This window comes from Lingula anatina, chromosome 9 (genome assembly GCF_051362555.1).
Source record: "Lingula anatina isolate TDL-2025a chromosome 9, LinAna3.0, whole genome shotgun sequence".
Taxonomy (NCBI): Eukaryota; Metazoa; Brachiopoda; class Lingulata; order Lingulida; family Lingulidae; genus Lingula; species Lingula anatina.
In genome coordinates, this window is record NC_141775.1 from 14,092,600 (window position 1) to 14,113,633 (window position 21,034).

At 43.6% G+C, this 21,034-nt stretch overlaps 1 protein-coding gene across 3 annotated transcripts in view; it reads right to left on the reverse strand.

Annotated features, from left to right (window-relative positions):
- Positions 1–21,034, reverse strand: part of LOC106174080 (uncharacterized) — an 83,481-nt gene that overhangs the window by 16,937 nt on the left and 45,510 nt on the right. For 2 of the 3 annotated variants that reach the window (XM_086995451.1, XM_013555472.3), the window contains exon 2: positions 20,777–20,872. In XM_086995451.1, the coding sequence (XP_086851577.1) occupies positions 20,777–20,872 (96 nt within the window). Of the gene's footprint in view, positions 1–18,893; positions 19,973–20,776; positions 20,873–21,034 lie in introns of those variants that run through there. The other variant, XM_086995452.1, reaches the window with a different exon arrangement.

Sequence of the window (21,034 nt, forward strand, 5' to 3'; positions counted from 1 at the left end):
TCGTTGTGCTTTCACTCTATTCTAATTGCAATATCCGTTACTCATCTTTATATCAAGTTTATCCATTTACGAATCAACCAACTGACTTGAATTAAATCGCAGATTTTTTCCATGCAAGTTCACCTAGATTAAAATTCTTATTCTATGGTGTACGTACATCATTCAGTCTACATATACTGGCGCATGCTAAAAGGTTAACTGGTGCCTTTGAAAAGCACTCATATTGTAACATATAAAGCTTTATAGCTCAAGTCATCGTGGTAAGAAATGACAGTAAGGCCGGTATGCTCGCTCCTCGAAGATCCTGTCGAACAAAGCAACAGCAACGTCTAGTCTAACCCTTTAAAATTAACCATAATGACAGACCATGAGCGTTGTGGCCTTAACTGTGTTTGTTCTGATACACTAATCATTTGATATTTAGCCCGATTCCGTAAATACAGCTATTATAAAACTACTCACGCCTCCTTGAATATCTCTGCTGCGCGGCTGTAAAGTGATGCACAAGGAAATAGAGTTGTTGTCTTCTGAGATACGTCGAAATCAATGTTTATATTTGAAGAACGCCTACAAATGGCTCTGAATGCGCGTTACAGATTCCATTTCTGCTGGTGAAATAGTGTATTTGACTGTCATCACTAAAATGCGGGATTTGCGTGTCAACCAACTTGCTTGACAACAAGGTTATACTAGCGAAGCGATTGTGCAAAGCAACACAAATGAATAATTCCTATGAATTTTGCAATTTACAATTCATCATATCTCTTCTTCGATGCCAACAGCATTGTCATGTTCTCTGAGTGGCTCAGTTCCGCGTTACATGTCACAGGCGTGTATAGTAAAGGTCACTAGAGCCGTTCGCTATTATTGTATTTTATAAGCAACTGGTTTCTTTGCCTAGCCCCTTGCTGTTAAAAGGTTCTAATTAGATATATGTCAAGACGTTTTATATTGACACAGTTGCGTATGTAACGCAGACACAAAACGGCAAGGTGTATGGTTGTGCATTACTGCCTTTATACAAATATAAATGAGAGCTAGATGTCGAAAGGCATTTAATTCACTCCAATAAAAAGTGCCGACTTCATGTATTTGCCCCTGTAGAGACCTGCACACTGTTACAAGCCCTGGCTGTATTTCTAATACTGGAGAAATGTGGTGGGGTCCGAAGAAAGGCCGCGTCTGCAGGTGATGATACCGGGCCAGCACGTCGCTAGTAAATGATTGAATCTCCTTTCTTGATGATAGATGTGTGCCTGTCATACGTGCCACACGCTGTGGTAAAGTATCAACATGTCGACGCATCTATTTACAAGTGATTCAAATCCCTTTCTGTCTACGAGGCATCTGTGCCAGGTATATAGCAGCTGGCACACATATTGACGCATGTCAATTCGCTTTCCAACCTGGGAAAACCACATCCTGTTCTGTTCATTACCGGTATAACTTATTCTCTGATCGCAGATAATGCATCTCATGTTTCTATCTTACTGTAATCTATGGAACAGAATCCCGGTTTGTTTTGTTTATACTGGTCGGCCCTTTTTAATGAACGCAACAGTTGTCTTCCGGGCTAGAAAAGACTACATGGAGCAGTGCCCAGTCTGGCCAGGTGATCATATTACAGGGGTGGATCCAGAGATATTTTCTGACAGGCTTCGGATTTTTCTTGATTTTTTTTTTATCCATCCTCCATTTTTGACCATCTTCCGACAGAAAAAATTAGATATCCGTCAATGTAAACTTGAAAATCTGGCCGTCTTCCGGAAGACCCAGAAGACGGCCAAAATCCGCCCCTGTATTATAGAAGAGGTCACACAGCTTGGATTATCCGGTTTCTAATAACAACCAGACCAGTACAGTCAAACATACCCAAATTGTTCAAACGAAAAAAGCGACATCGGATTTAACGCAATAATCAAATACAAATATTGCACCTGCAAAAGTATGTCATCCGATGAACATACTTGGAAACACTTCGCCCGAAGCAGAATACAGCATATTAATGCGGTATGCTATGCTCAAAGATCGTCGGTAACCAATATTTTACAGACGCCGGCTTTCGAAGGACAAAGAATATCATCGCTTTGGAGAAGTCATAAATGACTGTGTATTGCATTATTTTGGTTTGTAAACAGCTTAACCAAGGTCACAGCTTTAAGGTCCAACATGGATTGACCGTAATTTGGCGCTTTTCGGTTTGTATGCATACCTTAAGTATACATGGCCAAGATTTTGCCAGGGAGGAAGTGGGTGCTAGAATTTTTTACCCAGTTTTGTTTGGCAAATATGACGCAGTTGATGGCGACAATTTCACTGCAGTATGTAGGATGCATAGATTGAATAACTGCTTGGTTTTGTCTCCCTGTGCTTGTTACACCTTCCATTTGGCAGAAGAGGGTGAAACTGGTACATCTGAAGCTGAAGAGGAGGACGCAGGGTCTCGGTGTTTTCAGAGCCGATCAGATAAGAAGTAGTTTGTGTTTAATGTCTACCTCTGAGACATGTGGGTGGCGGCATGCTGATAATAGCTTAGAAAGGATATGATTGCAACGATGCGCCTACTGCAGCTAATAAAAATGCTTACTTTTATGTGCCTGCTTGATCTAAATCTATATGGTTAATAAGACTTGTAAAAGTAAAAAAAAATCTAGTGTATTAAAATATACTGTAGAAAAACGAATAGTTTCAGGTACCGGTTACATTTCATCGTTAAGGAGGGGAAGGTGAGTTCATGTTATAGAGAACAACAATCTTAGTGCAATAATGCGAAAGTAAATATAGCATTATATTAAACAAAGACAACTTTTAAAACACGAGAAAACGATAAAAGCTGTTTTTTATTTCTTGCATATTCTTTGCCATAGGGTGTCTATATAATTTTCACTGCAAAATGACACATAAATGTTTGAGCCGGTGCCTTATTTGTAAGGAATGACCACTTTCAAATGTGAATTTCCCTCTTGAATGGATGTACATGTTGCACACATATTTTTATTACTTTTAGAAGATTTTCTATATTTGCGCTTGGAAATTGTCAAACATATGGATACTTGTATAATAACAAGTGCTATAAAACACACACGAATGTAGGTGTGAGAGAGCGAAAGAGAGAGAGAGAGAAAATTTTGATAAAAATGTCAAAACTTATAGTTATTTCCATTTAACCGGTGTTTCGGCTACGTTGAAAACATTCAATATTTGATTAAATGGCTGGCAAGGTGGCGAAGGCCTGGTTTCTCGGCGTCTTTTTTTTTTCTTACAAGAATGACATAGAGAATTATAATGTGACCTTGTAGTGATCTGCGTGGGCCGTCTTTGTGACTTTGGAAGAATATAAATCAAACGGAATTTGAAATTGGGCGTTCTGCCTAATATATCAAATATAGTCAGTCAACAAGATTCATTAACAGACTGGAAACGATTCTCAGAATCTAAAAAACGTGCGTCATCGGTTATCATGAAATTCCCAGAAACCCACTTAGACGCGTTTGTTTATTTTTAAGTGTGCATAATGATCCGTGCTAAGTTAATTGAATGTCTACTTAGGCAATAAGCCTCCAAATCGACTCTAGTCCAGGGGGACCCGATTTATGTCACAAATTAGTCGTGGAGTCTTTGGGCCACGGCATACATGTACTATGTACTTATGTATATTGTCTAATCTTATTATCTTACACTGGGCGTGCTAAATCGTTCGAAATCGTAAGGCCTCTGTAGCCTTACAACTTTGCAAAGCTAATAAATTGGACAGATTTTAAAAAACGTAATCCAGTAGGCTGTAGCATTATCGTAGGTGATCGTGATAATGGTTGAAGCTGCTGTTAGTCTCTTTCCGTGCCATATTTGGTGATTTAAGGAGGCATAACAATAGTAAAGATGTTTAAAAGTTAGAGAAACTGGCTTGAATGAATTTGGAATTGTGCGTTTCCTCAAACTGACCAAATGGCTGCACAAATCCTTAGGAATCTGCACAGACAATCTATCGATTTTCAAGGAACCCGCACGGAGGGCTTGCGGCAACTGCACTGAGACTGAAAGGGCTCCGCAGGATCACTTATCAGCCGACTTACCGAATTTTCCCTTCGTGACATCGAGGTCATATACGCGGAATGGTACGGCACCCGCACGCATTGTAAACGTACTCACTTGCGATATCATAAAAATCGCATACGATTTAGCGTACGGCGTCATTGGCAAATTTAATCTAGGATTAAGGCTTTTCAACATACATCATTGTATACTTCCCCTATTCTAATTGGTTTGGTCCTGAGGTACCGGTATCATTCTTCAAATAACAAAACCGTTTCTCCATGATTGTTTACAGAACAAGGTCTATGTCTACCTGCATGTTGCAAACCGTTTCCCATGCTACTTATGGGATAACTTCTTTGTCACTTTTCTTACAGGCCCAGTACCGATTCATTATAGGCACATTTTAATCAAGCAAATTGTATGTCAATATTTAGATGATGCGCAACCAGGCTTTTAAGAAAGAAGGAGTACAATAGAACGTTCTCGGAATTCTTTCAGAAAAATGTCGAGATCAGCATTTGCCTGTCTCATTTTATTGCTTTGCAGGAGTCATTTGATCGGGTCTGTCACAAAACGCCTTGGTTGCCTATATGCAATTTTAGGGACCATTCCCAGACCCTATCGTACTAACTGTGGATCTATCTATCTCCAAGGGCATTCTAGCTAAATTGCAATCAACTTAAGCGCCTTAGAAGTCTGTCAGGTCTACTGAAGCTGCTAGGAGGTAATAAATTATTGTTTAGCAGCTTTTTTTAGGTGTGCCAGACATCTAAGCCGCTTAAACTGAAAGCAATTTAGCGAGAAACCCCTTGAATTGGATCGATTATGTTAGATTGATCTAGGTATGGGAACCCAGTCATAGAATTATTGTTAAAAATCCTATCAAATATCCCTGTGAACAATTTATTACTTGTCAGCGATATAGAAACCCAGCAATCGGTTTCTGTCGAAAGTGGGTTTTAGGCAATTGCAAGGGTGTGTGGTTTCGCCATATATATTGTAACGAACGGGGCTCCAATAGCTCTACACCGATGCCGACAAAAATTTACCAGTCCAACTTTAGTTGCCGTTCTAGAGCCGTTTAAAGACGAAAAGATGCCAAATACCCCATGATTTTATACAAAGAAAGAAACGTTAGATTTGTACCGCTGTACGGGAAAGAATCAACAATGACGTTCCAACCGTGTCGACGTGCCGTCAGAAAGTGTGACCGCGCGACCTGCGGTCATGACGTCACGGTCGCTATAAATAACCGCTCAGCTGATCGTTAGCGGCGTCTTTCAAGTTCTTCAAGTTGAAGCGGGGAAGAAAGAAAGTATCTTTGAGTGACAGTCATAAAGCACAAGAGAGAGACAAAAAGTGAGTGAAACGGGCTGCGGGTAGCCCTCGGGCTACCCGACGTAGTCGGGAAAAATTGTGAAGAATTTTCTTTTCGAAGATTAGTCTATTTTTTTTTTTTTTTTTTTTGTAGTATTTTGGCTGACAGTTATGTCAGCTACATGTATTGTTAGTTTTTAGCGAGTTTCTTAACGCAATCCTGTAACTGCATTCACCGTGACGCGCTCCGGAGGACAAGTGGTGGCTGTCAGATCATGGGATCCCTTGGTTGCAGATGTTTAGGATCCTGGCCAAGGAAGCCGCTGCGGCATGGACGATTTTGGGTGAAAGGCTGATCGGGTCCAAGACGTCATGTAGGAGGCGCCGTCGACAGCTCGGAGCTGAAGGGAAAATGCCAGCCCGAGTGCGCAGTGTTCCCCCGTGTATGATCGGGGCAGTGTTATGTTCTTATTTTGTTTTAGTTCGGTCCGCAAGGACGTGTCCCTTTGCATGCAGCTACCGGAAAGCGAAAAGAGACAGTAATGGTGAAGGACGTCCTAACCCTCGATCACGGTGCTCCCCTAGGAAACCTCCGCTCCCGCCGAGGCGAGACTGGGAACTTCCCATGGGACAGACGGGTCCAGGGCGTAGATAATGCAGGAAATGCGCCACGGAAGATTAACCTTGCTCTTTCAGAGCTAACAGTCACAGGTTCCGGGTCCGCGGGGTTTACTGCCGCCAAGATGTTCACTGATTGAACTGAAGGCCTCAGCGTTCCCCTACGATCTCGCCGCCCGTGGGTGGAAAAAGTGCCAGGACTGAGTTGTTGTGTGCATGAACCGTACCCGTGAGATTTTGCTGGTGGAGAGTGTCGCCGTGTCCACTTCAGAGTCGAGTCGTCGAACCAGGTTCACAGACCGAGGGTACAGTCTGTGAATCCCATTCAGGTTCCGTTCCCGCGGCTGCGGCCGTGTGATGCGTACCGAGCTCCTCTGCCATTGCGAATAACAGCCGGAATGCTGAGAAACTGAACAGACGCCCACCATGAAGATATCGTCGCCATCCCCTAGATGACGCCGCCGCGTTCAATGGTCGTCGTTATGCCGTCCCCAGGCGTACGATATCGTCGCCATCCCCTAGATGACGCCGCCGCGTTCAATGGTCGTCGTTATGCCGTCCCCAGGCGTACGATATCGTCGCCATCCCCTAGATGACGCCGCCGCGTTCAATGGTCGTCGTTATGCCGTCCCCAGGCGTAAGATGTCGTCGCCATCCCCTAGATGACGCCGCCGCGTTCAACGGTCGTCGTTATGCCGTCCCCAGACGTAAGATATCGTCGCCATCCCCTAGATGACGCCGCCGCGCTCAACGGTCGTCGTTTCTACCATGAAAATAGAAGCTGATTTGCGCTACGCTACCATGAAGATAGAAGCTGATTTGCGCTACGCTACCATGAAGAAAGATGCTGATTTGCGCTACGCTACCATACCATGAAAAACGTTGCTCGATTTTATTACAAACTCTATGGCTTTAGGCCTTGTATATATCTCTTGAAATATCTCTTTTATTGAAAGCAAATTGGTGTATAATAATAATATTTGAACTGTAACCATATGCCTTTGTCGTTAATTTCGAAGGACCGGGATATACTTTCCCTGTTTCAACATCATATTCCCACGTCGCGTCCGGGGTCGTGCGCCGACGCGGCGACCTCGCGCGTTACATTGGTGGCAGCGATGGGATTGTCCTTCGAAATGTGCTATGGTTACTTGGTCATGAATGGATGATAATTATTATCATTATTTTTTTTAATATCTCTTGTCAGAAGAAGTCAGAATGGAAAATGATAAGGTAGACAACTTTGACCAGTCAAGTGAGAGTGAGGTCATCCTGAATCTACGAGACCACGAGGGTCGCCACGCAGAGATAGACGGTGAGAGTGATACTTTGTTAGCGGGTCCATCACCTAGAAAGAGACTGGTGAGTTCTCCATTCCCACCTAGAGACGTATTTCCAGGCAGCACAGGAGTCCAGAAAGGAAGGCCAAGCGTAATTCCCGACCGCTACGATGGAAGCAGTCCGTGGTCCGATTACCTGGCGCACTTTGAGGGCTGTGCGATCATCAATGGTTGGAGCAGTTATGAGAAGTCAGCATTTCTCGCTGTCAGTTTGAAGGGAGAAGCTCAAGCCATTCTAAGTGATGCCCAAGCCGGAGGGAAAAGACTGTCCTACAAAGATTTGGTAGACTTATTACAGAGAAGGTTTGGTCCGGGAGAGGGAGCAGAAATCTTTGTGGCAGAGCTGCGTCATCGTCGAAGAAAACCAAATGAGAGCCTGCGAGAATTGGGACAAGCTATCCGAAGACTCACTGCCCTAGCCTATCCAGAGTTGAATGTGATGTCACAGGATCGCCTGGCCCGGGTACATTTCCAGGAAGCCGTGGTGAGCAAAGAATTGAAATCATGTATTTTTCAGGCTCATTGTAAGACTCTGGAAGATGCAGTGACGGTGGCAGCAGGCATGGAGTCATTTCTGGATGCAGAAAGACTGAGCGAGGCTGGTAAACGGCAACTGCGGGTAGTACAGAAGACTGAAGAAGACGAGACCCAGGTGAAAAGACTGGAGGATGAAGTCCATGCTTTAAGAAGAGAGCTTGCCGACCTCAGAAGATCCAAGCCTGTCTCATTCTTCGGTAAGCAGCCATTCAGGAGGGCAAAGGGAGTAATCTGCTACAACTGTCAACAGGAAGGTCATTTTGCCAGAGAATGCCCTCAACCAGCCAATGAGGGAAACGGCCAGTGGTCCACCCGAGGGACCGGGAGAAGACCCAATACTCACTGAAGGTCCCAGTCAAAGAAGGACGAACAAATGTACATAATGTTTCGAATGGGTTATTTATTGTTGGTAAAGTTGAAAATGTTGATGTTTTATTTTTAGTTGACACAGGGTCTTCAGATACCTTTTTAAGCGTTGAGTGTTACAGAAAAATTGCCGTTGACAAGAAAACAGAACTCCGTCAAATGACAGAACAAGTACGGCAAGCCGATGGCAAGCCGCTACCCGTATTGGGCCGAATGAAAGTATCCATTGACGTGCAGGATCAACCCACTGAGTTAGACGTTATTGTGGCGGACATACAAAACCAAGGTATTTTGGGCCTAGATTTTCTGGTGTCAACAGCAAGCGTTCTAGACTTTCAAGGTTTCAATCTTCACTGTGAGGGACAAAAGCTGCCCTGCCTAGATCAAAATGCAGAGCCATTTTGTGCCCGCGTCCATATCAAACAGACCATCCGTATCCTGCCAGGTCATGAAATAGTGCTACCTGCGGTACGCGGACAGACAAGCGGTCTTGCAGAGACGACCCAGGGACTTATGGAACCCCTGGAAGAAGGTGGACTAGCATCACGAGGACTGATGGTGGCCAGACTTCTGGTTGATCTCACTGCAGAAGAGTTCCCAGTTCAGGTTTTCAATCCGGGGGAAGAAGCAGTGATTCTGTACAAGGGGACTACAGTGGGTACTCTTTCTACTGTGGAAGATAAGGACATCGCAGTGATCAAACGAGGGGGACTTAAGGTACACACTCTCCAAAAGACAAATGAGAAAATGGTCCTCCCTGAGTTTCTCCTTGATTTGTTGGAAAGAAGCACGAGCTGTCTAGACCGACAACAGACAGAGGCCATTAAACAATTGCTTACAGAGTTCCAAGATGTCTTTGCAAAAGATGACTTCGACCTTGGCTGCACGGGCATCGTACAACATTCTGTTAACACTGGAGATGCAACACCTATTCGTCAGGGATACCGAAGGTTGCCTAGATCACAGCAAGATGAAGCTGATAAACATGTGCAAGAGATGTTAGAAAGGGGCGTCATAGAGCCGTCTGCAAGTCCGTGGGCATCACCGATCGTGCTGGTGACCAAGAAAGATGGGTCTACACGATTTTGCGTTGACTACCGGAAACTGAACTCTGTCACCGTGAAAGATTCGTACCCTCTCCCGAGAATTGATGACACATTTGACGCACTGTCGGGGACAGAGTGGTTTTCTACATTTGATTTGGCTAGTGGCTACTGGCAGGTGGAATTGGATGAAGATGCCAAGAGGAAATCAGCGTTTGCTGTCCGAGGCGGGCTTTTTCAATGGAAGGTTATGCCGTTTGGGATGTGCAACGCGCCAGCCACCTTTGAACGACTCATGGAGCAAGTGATGAGTGGGCTCCACTGGAAAATTCTCCTCGTGTACTTGGACGACATCATAGTCTTTGGAAAAACGTTCGAAGAGGAGGTAGAAAGGGTCAAAGAGGTCTTCCGTCGTCTCCGAGAGGCCAAGATGAAGTTGAAGCCAAAGAAATGCCACCTGTTTCAGCCAGAAGTGAAGTACCTCGGTCACGTTGTCTCCAAGCATGGGGTTAGAACAGACCCAGACAAGATCGAGGTGATAAAGGAGTGGAAAACCCCCGGAACGGTAACGGAAGTTAGAAGTTTTCTGGGGTTAGCGTCCTATTACCGGAAGTTCATAAAAGGGTTTGCCAATATAGCCAGACCCCTACACCGTTTGACAGAGAAGGGAAATCTCTTCCTGTGGAATGAAGAGTGTGAAGACTCTTTTCAAGAACTGAAGCAACGACTTATTTCTTCCCCCATTCTTGCTTATCCAAGCATTGAAGGTCGCTACATATTAGATACAGACGCCAGTAATTTTGGTATGGGTGCAGTGTTGTCTCAAGTCCAAGAGGGACAAGAAAAAGTTATAGCCTATGCTAGCAGGGCCTTCACAAAAGAAGAACGAAACTACTGTGTCACAAGAAAAGAATTTCTGGCAGCAATTCATTTCATGAAGCATTTTCGCAGCTTCCTGTATGGACAAGATTTTACTTTGCGTACCGACCATGCAGCCCTGACTTGGCTCCTCAGAATGAAAGATGCCGAGGGACAGTTGGCCCGGTGGATACAAGTAGTAGAAGAGTACCAACCTAACCTAGAACATCGAGCTGGAAGGAGTCATGGCAATGCGGATGGGCTATCCCGTTACCCTTGCCATCAGTGTGGACGAGAAGAAGAACCCGAACAACAGGGCCGTGTGATGAAGAGACGCTGGATTCGCCAGGATCAGATGCACCCTCAACCAGCTCACATAAGAAGTATCTCCATTGCCCCTTTGGTGAAATTAGAAGAGATGGCCGAGGCCCAGGGAGAGGATGCAGATATCCGACCAGTTCTAGTAGCCATGCGTAAAGGATCTGGACCATTAGAGTATGGCCAGGAACCATGGTCTCCAGCCATCCGCACCCTTGTAGCTAAATGGGACCAGTTGTCTTTAGAATCTGGAGTGTTATGCACAACAGAAGAATCAAACGATGGATCGGTGACAAGACCCCTAGTGATTGTCCCTAAGGTATATCGAAAGATGATCCTGGAGCATTTCCATTCGCATCCTACTGCCGGTCACATGGGTGCAGAGAGAACATTAGCCAGGATTCAGGAACGATACTGGTGGTATGGTGTAGCCAATGATGTAAGGTCCTGGTGCAAAAATTGCAGAACTTGCCAAAAGCAACAGACATATGGAAGAAAACCTAAGGCGCCATTACAACAGTTTTTCGTGGGAGCTCCTATGGAACGGATAGGAATGGACATCTTGGGACCATTAAACCAGAGTAACCGAGGTAACCGAGTTATCTTGGTGGTATGTGATTATTTCACCAAGTGGGCAGAAGCATTTCCATTGCCAAATCAAGAGGCCAACACAATAGCCAAAGTCCTAGTGGAGGAGGTCTTTACAAGGTTTGGGACACCTGGCAGCATCCACTCTGATCAGGGTAGAAATTTTGAGTCTACAGTTATGCAAGAGGTCTGTGCCATGATGGGTATAAACAAGACCAGGACCGCTCCCTTTAACCCCAAGTCAGATGGCCTTGTGGAACGCTTCAATCGGACCCTAATAAACGGCATAACTAAGTTTCTAGAACCCAGCAGGAACCAGAAGGACTGGGATGAGAAGATTCCGCTTTTCCTAATGGCATACAGAAGCTCTAGACATTCCAGCACTGGCGAAACGCCCAACATGATGATGCTGGGAAGAGAAGTAGACTTACCCGTCCACGCAATGATTGAAGAGCCACCCTCGGCAGATCAAAACCAGACAGATTACGCATACAATCTTCGAGAAAATCTGACAGAAGTATGGAGGAGAGCGACGGAGAAACAACAGAAGAGTGCTGTAATTCAGAAACGAAATTACGATTTAAGAGTCCACGGAGACGTGTTCAAGAAAGGCGACTTGGTGTGGTACTGCAATCTCACGAAGAAGAAAGGTGTCAGTCCAAAGCTTCAACCCAAGTGGCTAGGTCCCTATGAGGTCGTGGAGAGATTGTCCACCCAAATTTATCGAATACAGCTGAATTCCAGAAGTCCACCTAGAGTAGTACACTACGATAATTTGAAAGCGTGTTACTAGGTGGACGTACAATTAAAATGTAAATTCTATTTTTTTGTCACGTTTCAGTGCCCTTGCTGACCTGTCGTTTATGCCAAGCCTCTTTCACTCAAAGAGACAAGAAGAGGAAACATGAGCAAGAAATCCATGCATTCTGTAATCTGTGCCACAGGATACTGATAAACAAGGACTACCTGGAAAAACATCTGCAAAAGCGGCATCCTCTACCCACTGTACAAATTGCACACATCAATAGCCCCTTGGTAGTGAAGGTCAGCCTGGAAGAAGAGGCATCTTTGGAACAATCACCAGAGGAGTCAACACCTGCGCTAGACCCACCTGCAGTGAAGGAGGAAAAAGAAGGCGTGCAGTTGAAGCCAATACTACCCAAAGTTTACAGCAGACCAGCCCCTGGAGGGAAGAACATCAAATTCTCAGATCCCCCAGAGTCACCTCCCACAGAGTGGACAGATGAAGAAGAAGATGATGATGAAGACGACGATCCAGATGATGAAGAGCCTCTGAGACCCAAGAGGTTGATAATTGTTAGAAGAATTAAGTACCCAGATGGGAGATCTGAACTCCGAAAGGAGTATCACTATTGAGAATTTTGTATGAAATTCTGAATGTCATTAAATAATTGAACATTTTCTTTTTGGCTTCTGTTGTTCCTGTGAAGAAACTAATTTTGATTCGGGAGAATCAATTTTAAAAGGATGGGGGCAATGTAACGAACGGGGCTCCAATAGCTCTACACCGATGCCGACAAAAATTTACCAGTCCAACTTTAGTTGCCGTTCTAGAGCCGTTTAAAGACGAAAAGATGCCAAATACCCCATGATTTTATACAAAGAAAGAAACGTTAGATTTGTACCGCTGTACGGGAAAGAATCAACAATGACGTTCCAACCGTGTCGACGTGCCGTCAGAAAGTGTGACCGCGCGACCTGCGGTCATGACGTCACGGTCGCTATAAATAACCGCTCAGCTGATCGTTAGCGGCGTCTTTCAAGTTCTTCAAGTTGAAGCGGGGAAGAAAGAAAGTATCTTTGAGTGACAGTCATAAAGCACAAGAGAGAGACAAAAAGTGAGTGAAACGGGCTGCGGGTAGCCCTCGGGCTACCCGACGTAGTCGGGAAAAATTGTGAAGAATTTTCTTTTCGAAGATTAGTCTATTTTTTTTTTTTTTTTTTTGTAGTATTTTGGCTGACAGTTATGTCAGCTACATGTATTGTTAGTTTTTAGCGAGTTTCTTAACGCAATCCTGTAACTGCATTCACCGTGACGCGCTCCGGAGGACAAGTGGTGGCTGTCAGATCATGGGATCCCTTGGTTGCAGATGTTTAGGATCCTGGCCAAGGAAGCCGCTGCGGCATGGACGATTTTGGGTGAAAGGCTGATCGGGTCCAAGACGTCATGTAGGAGGCGCCGTCGACAGCTCGGAGCTGAAGGGAAAATGCCAGCCCGAGTGCGCAGTGTTCCCCCGTGTATGATCGGGGCAGTGTTATGTTCTTATTTTGTTTTAGTTCGGTCCGCAAGGACGTGTCCCTTTGCATGCAGCTACCGGAAAGCGAAAAGAGACAGTAATGGTGAAGGACGTCCTAACCCTCGATCACGGTGCTCCCCTAGGAAACCTCCGCTCCCGCCGAGGCGAGACTGGGAACTTCCCATGGGACAGACGGGTCCAGGGCGTAGATAATGCAGGAAATGCGCCACGGAAGATTAACCTTGCTCTTTCAGAGCTAACAGTCACAGGTTCCGGGTCCGCGGGGTTTACTGCCGCCAAGATGTTCACTGATTGAACTGAAGGCCTCAGCGTTCCCCTACGATCTCGCCGCCCGTGGGTGGAAAAAGTGCCAGGACTGAGTTGTTGTGTGCATGAACCGTACCCGTGAGATTTTGCTGGTGGAGAGTGTCGCCGTGTCCACTTCAGAGTCGAGTCGTCGAACCAGGTTCACAGACCGAGGGTACAGTCTGTGAATCCCATTCAGGTTCCGTTCCCGCGGCTGCGGCCGTGTGATGCGTACCGAGCTCCTCTGCCATTGCGAATAACAGCCGGAATGCTGAGAAACTGAACAGACGCCCACCATGAAGATATCGTCGCCATCCCCTAGATGACGCCGCCGCGTTCAATGGTCGTCGTTATGCCGTCCCCAGGCGTACGATATCGTCGCCATCCCCTAGATGACGCCGCCGCGTTCAATGGTCGTCGTTATGCCGTCCCCAGGCGTACGATATCGTCGCCATCCCCTAGATGACGCCGCCGCGTTCAATGGTCGTCGTTATGCCGTCCCCAGGCGTAAGATGTCGTCGCCATCCCCTAGATGACGCCGCCGCGTTCAACGGTCGTCGTTATGCCGTCCCCAGACGTAAGATATCGTCGCCATCCCCTAGATGACGCCGCCGCGCTCAACGGTCGTCGTTTCTACCATGAAAATAGAAGCTGATTTGCGCTACGCTACCATGAAGATAGAAGCTGATTTGCGCTACGCTACCATGAAGAAAGATGCTGATTTGCGCTACGCTACCATACCATGAAAAACGTTGCTCGATTTTATTACAAACTCTATGGCTTTAGGCCTTGTATATATCTCTTGAAATATCTCTTTTATTGAAAGCAAATTGGTGTATAATAATAATATTTGAACTGTAACCATATGCCTTTGTCGTTAATTTCGAAGGACCGGGATATACTTTCCCTGTTTCAACATCATATTCCCACGTCGCGTCCGGGGTCGTGCGCCGACGCGGCGACCTCGCGCGTTACAATATGTTTAAGCTATTCCTGGAATTCATCATCACTGGTTTATCACAACTTTTAAGGTAATTTTCAAAACTGCATCATAAACCCTGCACAGAAATTGAAAATGAATATTAAGCAACCGTGGTGTATTACTTATTTTTCAACCCTTGGGTATCCACGCTAATTCTATTCCCTTTTCTACATCGGATCAGTTTAAGTTACACAGCACTTCGGACACAATGCTCTTTCGATATATAAATTAAGTCCCCGGCGCTTCGTTTACATAGTCGAGCTGCCACTCCTATAGGCCCAATAGTCGAGCCCTGCAACTCAACTACTAGGGGTTTTTCGCCCTCACTAAGCATTTGTTAAATGTCAAACAACGATGATGTCAGTTTAAGAGTAAGGCTCTGTTCTCACAACTTTTAGATCGATCTATCACCGCGGGGAGTCTCACTAGATTACTGTCAGATAATCCCCCTTAAGTGTCCGTCCCCGCCTACTACAAGCTTTAAGGGGTAATTAACTTTCGTGTCCGCCCGGCTGACAGCTATTTAGCGTGAACCCCCAGGGAGTTAGGTCGATCCAATGTAGGTCGATCTAATCTATGAGAATGGGGTGTATGACTAACAGAAAATCACAATGGACAGTAAAATCAAAGGCGGAGGTTGTATTAATAAGACTATTTATACCAGTATTATACTGATATTGCGCCTCTTCGGTACCTTCTGCTGTTTGTTTTGGTGGACATTTTGATTTTTAGTGACAGTAAAATGCTTATAGATTAAATGTAGTCAATTATCCCAATGTAATTAGGCAGTAACAAATGCTTAGAGAGCAATGGGGATATAGCTAATGAACAAACCAAATAGTTGTACTAAAACCACAAATTCCAGACTGGGAGACGGTTACATCTGTGGGATGAGTCACTGACAGTACTCTAGCATGAATTAAGCAGCAGTGACAATTCTAAGAACAAAATCAAAATATTTCTGCTGTAGGCTTTATGAATAATTGATCTTTCCAAAGTTGTTATTCTGCGGCGGAGGACTCCCCCGGGACATTCTGCCCTGCAACGCCGGGAAATGTAATTAGAATGGATTGAAACGAACGTTAATGTAACCTGCCGCAGTTCTGGTGAGGGTTTAAGAACTTGTTCACGTCTTTTATCTTTATCCGATCTGAGTTGGACTGTGTAACGTTTTATGGGCCATTATGGTCACTCATCATCAGAACTGTGGACTTGATTTCAGTCTTTGCTTTCATTACACCTAGCTAGCTACAAAGACGTTTTAAACCGGTCCCAAACTAGCCGAAGTTTAATCTGTCCAAGGTAAATGATTTTGCAACGTGTTACCTAAACTGGCGCGGTGTATTACTGTTATAATTAATTAAATTGTCGGCGATATGGTACAGAGGCTGTACATATTTCCCTCCAATGCACGTTTACCCCGCGTGCAATGTAGTACCTGGCAGTCTGTCACATTGGAAATGGTTATTGATAGATTTTAAGTATCCCATGCAAACGCCTTGAAAAACATTTTTATACATTTTTATTTTATTAAAATGATTATTGAGAGTCTTTGATGAATAAATAGTTCAAACGAGGAAGATTTATTGAGGTTTCCGTACGTCACAGTGTAGGGGAGACCGGGGCTAGTTGGCCCAGTTAGACACTTTTGGAAATGTAGAGCCAACTAGGAGTGGGTTAGAGTAACAAAACCGGTTTCAAAGTAAGCCCCATGAACTAAGCTACGTACGCAACGTCATTATTTTTCGAATATAATGCCAGGTAGCTCACAATTTGACAAAAAACGCAGTTGATGTCAAGGGGGCCAACTTGCCCCGCCATGGGGCAAGTTGGCCCTAGGGTCGGGGCAAGTTGGCCCCCCTATACGAAAATGAAGTATATATCCCATGTAAACCCCTTGAAATACATTTTTATAAATTTTTAATTTATTTAATTGATTTTTGAGAGTCTTTGATGAATAAACAGTTCAAATGAGGCAGATTTATTGAGGTTTCCGTACGTCACGTTGTTGGGGGGGGGGGGGTATGTGTTGCAAGAACCAAAATATCTATCAATAAAATGTATTTTGTCTTAATTAAGAATAAATAAATAATGGCATAAAGAAGGTTTTTAATGAATGAAAACGAATAATAAATTTTCTTTTTAAAAGAAAGTAACAAATTCAGTTGTAAACCATTGAGTTTGTTTCAATAATGGTCTCTAGCTAGGGAGGGGTGGAAAATCCCCTTGGGGCCACATATAACACTATAAATACAAAGGGAATCCCCTTACAATGAATTAAGGCAAAATAAATGTTTTTCTACGGAAAGTCCAATGGATTTGCTTTTTAATACTTACAATAAACAGAATATTTCTAATATAAATTTTCAAAAAGACACCAGAGAGAAAATTTTAAAAATCAATCAGACGGTAATAGACACCGGCAAGCTTTGTCAATTTCACCAACTTGTTTATTTCAAACAGCGTTGCGCGCAAAGGTTTGTAGGTAATATGAGGGTCCAACTTGCCCCGAGTCAAGGGGGCCAACTAGCCCCGGGTGCACATTATTTATTTTAAAGGATGGTAGCCATTTATGGTGCTAGAATGAGCAACGATGATACATCTATGTGAAACTTGAAACAATGAGCTTCAGTTTGATGCCCTATACATATCTTATATTCGATCAAAAGCCTATGAAAATAGATTTTTAAATCTCTTTAACAAAATTACTTTCAGGTGCAAAAATCGTTTATTTCGACTCACCGCTTAAGTAAAACTTTTTAACGTCCGACACTTCCTTAGCATTGTAGGCTACGGTCACTTTGCAAGAGTATGTGGCCAATTTTTTTACCTCGTAGTTACTTTTTCATAAATTGACGGGGGGCCAACTTACCCCGGGGTCCAACTAGCCCCGGTCTCCCCTATGTGTTGCAAGAATCAAAATATCTATCAATAAAATTTGTTTTGTTTTAATTAAGAATAAATTAATAATGGTATAAAGCAGGTTTTTAATGAATGAAAACGAATAATAAATTTTAGTTTTAAAAGAAAGTAACAAATTCAGTTTTAAACCATTGAGTTTGTTTCAACAATGGTCTCTAGCTCTGTTGCGCGCAAAGGTTTGTGGGTAATATGAGGGTCCAACTTGCCCCGAGTCAAGGGGGGCAACTAGCCCCGGGTGCACATTATGGTGCTAGAATACCATTTATGGTGCTAGAATGAGCACCGATAATACATCTCTGTAAAACTTGAAACAATGAGCTTCAGTTCGATTTACCAACTTACCCCGGGGTCCAACTAACCCCGGTGTTCCCTGGTCTACTGAATAAGAAGATTTCTATGTTGATTAATACTTTCTATTGCTTTCATTCTGCGCTAAGCTAATTTCGTCCTATTTATCTTTGAAGATAAAAGTTACAACGTGTACCAGGTCAAAGAAAGATTATAAGATTATAGAAAAATTAGATTTTAGGGTGTGAAAAAAGTAAAGTCGACTAGATACACCGAAGCGACTACTGCGTATACCTCCCCCTCCTAAACCCACTCCCTGATAAGCAACTAATCCATCCTAGTCATTTTCGAGAACTTCGTGAAATATGGAATTTAAGTTGTTATAATATCACAATTTTGTTAAAGTACGAGTTGTGGTATTGCTGTAATTTTTGTGTAAATGTGTATTTGCATGTGCGTTTATGTGTAATAAAGCTATCTATGGGGCCATTCAGAATAGATGATCTGAGTACTAACTGGTCCGCTGACTAAATATGGCCGACCACACTTCAAAAGCGATGCCGCTGATTCCCGATGGTCTCCCATCCTCCACACGGGAGACCATCCATCCATTAAATAAACAGATTAAATCTCGGCTCCGAGGTTTAATTGCTAGGCTCCTGCAGCCACGGCACATGTGGAGGCGTGGAGACCATCATGTCCAGAATTAACTGCATCGCTTTTGAAGTGCCATATTTATTCGGCGGATTAGTTAGTATTTGGATAATCTATTCTGAATGGCCCCTGTCTATCTATATTTTTGCCGCAAATAGTCACAGATTTAAGCTACCCCTAGGAAAATTTTCTATAAAGTCCGGATAGGAAATTGGCCCATAATCCCAAAGGGTCATCTAGGACGTCGTGAGAACTCTTTATGAAACTGTCCCAAAATCCTATAGGGTCTCATAGGGCATATGTCCTACATAGGAACCCTATAGGACGCCCGAAAAAATTACCATAGAGTTCCAAAGAACACTTTAAGATTCCCATCGAGTTCCAAAGAGTCCTATAGGACGTCCTATGAGAAATGTTCATAAGTGTACTCATATCGCCACCAGAGCTGCCTGTGGCGTCGACATGCATTCTCAATTATAAAACATTCTGTGTAGTTAAGCAGCATCAATAATTCTGATGAAATCAATAGTTTGAGCCATTGGGATGCGTCGGCAGTGACGGATTGGATCTAGATTGCATAGGCGAATTATTTAGGGAGGAGGAATGAAGTATATTGCTATTATTTGTAAATGTAAAAGGTCGATGCTGTCTGGGAAAGCTACGATTAGTGTTTCTCTTTACAGCGGTCCGTTTCGTTTCTACAGTGGTTAATATTTTGAACTCAGATACTCAGATTGTTTTTTCACCAATAGATTTATTTTGTAACGTTTATAGACCTCCAGCGCTTTATACACATGTAACACCAATATAATGTACTACAACGTTTGCCCATGTACAGTAAATGGGGGTACTCTCCTCCCCATTTTCATCAACCGCCCCTAGGACAAGAAGCCGGTGCGGCTGGTGTGTAACATATTCTGGCCTTTTGTCATCGGTTAGTCAACGTGTTAAATCCTCATCACGTGGGGAAGTATATATATATATCCTATAGCTGGTTCACTGCACTGTAAACGAAGTCAGCATTTGTACTATTCATCGAACATATTGTATTAGCTGAGATCTACTTTTCATAAACACAACTGGATTTTAAATATGGCGTACAACCTGTCACACCTAAAGCAGTGCCTATGTTACTATTCGAAAATGGAACAGATCTCAAATGGACAAATGAATGGACAGTGTATATTACAATATGCCATGTAAATGTAGAGCACACTTCTTCTTCGATCTCCATCTTTGTCTTTTCTGTGCACCGTGCAGTAACAATTTTCTATGCAGTTACTTTCCTTTTGTTTCTTAGGCCTTCCTCTACTTGACGTCGCGTGACGAGACCCCCGTCCTTGCAATGGAGGCGATATGAGGGGGGGGGGGGGGGGGGTCCTCGCCATTCTTGGTGGTGGCAGTTAAATAGATTTTTGTAGCCCTGCTTGCCAAATCTCTCGCCTTTTATTACTTGTGCGTTTCAAGTCCTTAAAATCATCTCAAAAAGGTACATACATACATAGATGCGCATGTACTTTGCATATCCTAATTTGTCCTCTTCTGATTGTTTTACAAAGAAAATATGATTCTATGAATAGGCATACATGTATATTTTTACATTGTTTTTTTCAAAGAAAAATCAAAGAATAAATAACACACACACACACACACACGTCTATGTGGTTTCTGTCCAAAATTCTCTAACTTCGTATAACACAGCTTTCCAAACTTGGAATATGGCGTTTCACATGATGCAATTTCGGCAACTCACTCGTCAGTGACCTAGATCTGTCATTTTCTGCATATTCTAGGAGGTTGAGCTCCCACACACAGTAAAATTAAAATTATAGGTGAACCGAGTAACTACATACATGTGCAGTGCATTGTTTTTCTTCGTCCCAATAGTGCCCATGAAATATTGCACAGGTAATAAGCTTTTAATTAACTTAACCTTGTCCGCTGAGACTTAATAAGACACAAGATGTAGCTTCACCTAATGTCCGAGTTGCTAAAAAAATTACCGATATATATATTTTATTGATATTTCAGTCTTTCCATTTCGTCAACAGTATTGTCTGCTCAGAGCGAAGTATTAAAGGACAAATCATCAACGTTTATATTACGAAAAAAATAGGAGGAGCATTTACACAGAGACAGGATTTTCTAACTTTGGGGACAATTGAGCGTCCCAGCTATAGTTTTGGGTGTAATGGAGAGTCACGAAGGTAGAAGCCTCTATGTGAAGGAAGCCTTAGAACAAAAGTCTGTGGGATGCGACTTCTCTGGATGGGAGTGCGTTATGATGAAGTAGTTATTAATTGAATGTATTCAACGTTTCATTTCTTTCAGTTTATATGAACTCACCTCTGAGCGGGTGTGCCGTGCTGGGTTCGCAGTCGTCGTGGCCATGGCCGTCCTCTATCCACGTACAGTTTACAAACAAACCAGCGTGAGCCTTGGCTGAAGACAAAATATCAAAACAGTATTAACAACCTGCACCTCTGATATTTCAACCCACTGATCGTTTGGACGAGTGGGCCTCCAAACACTACAAATACTACAATGTAATCAAAAGTAAATAGTCAGACGGATAATGGAAAAAATTAGCTGAAGAAGACGCTG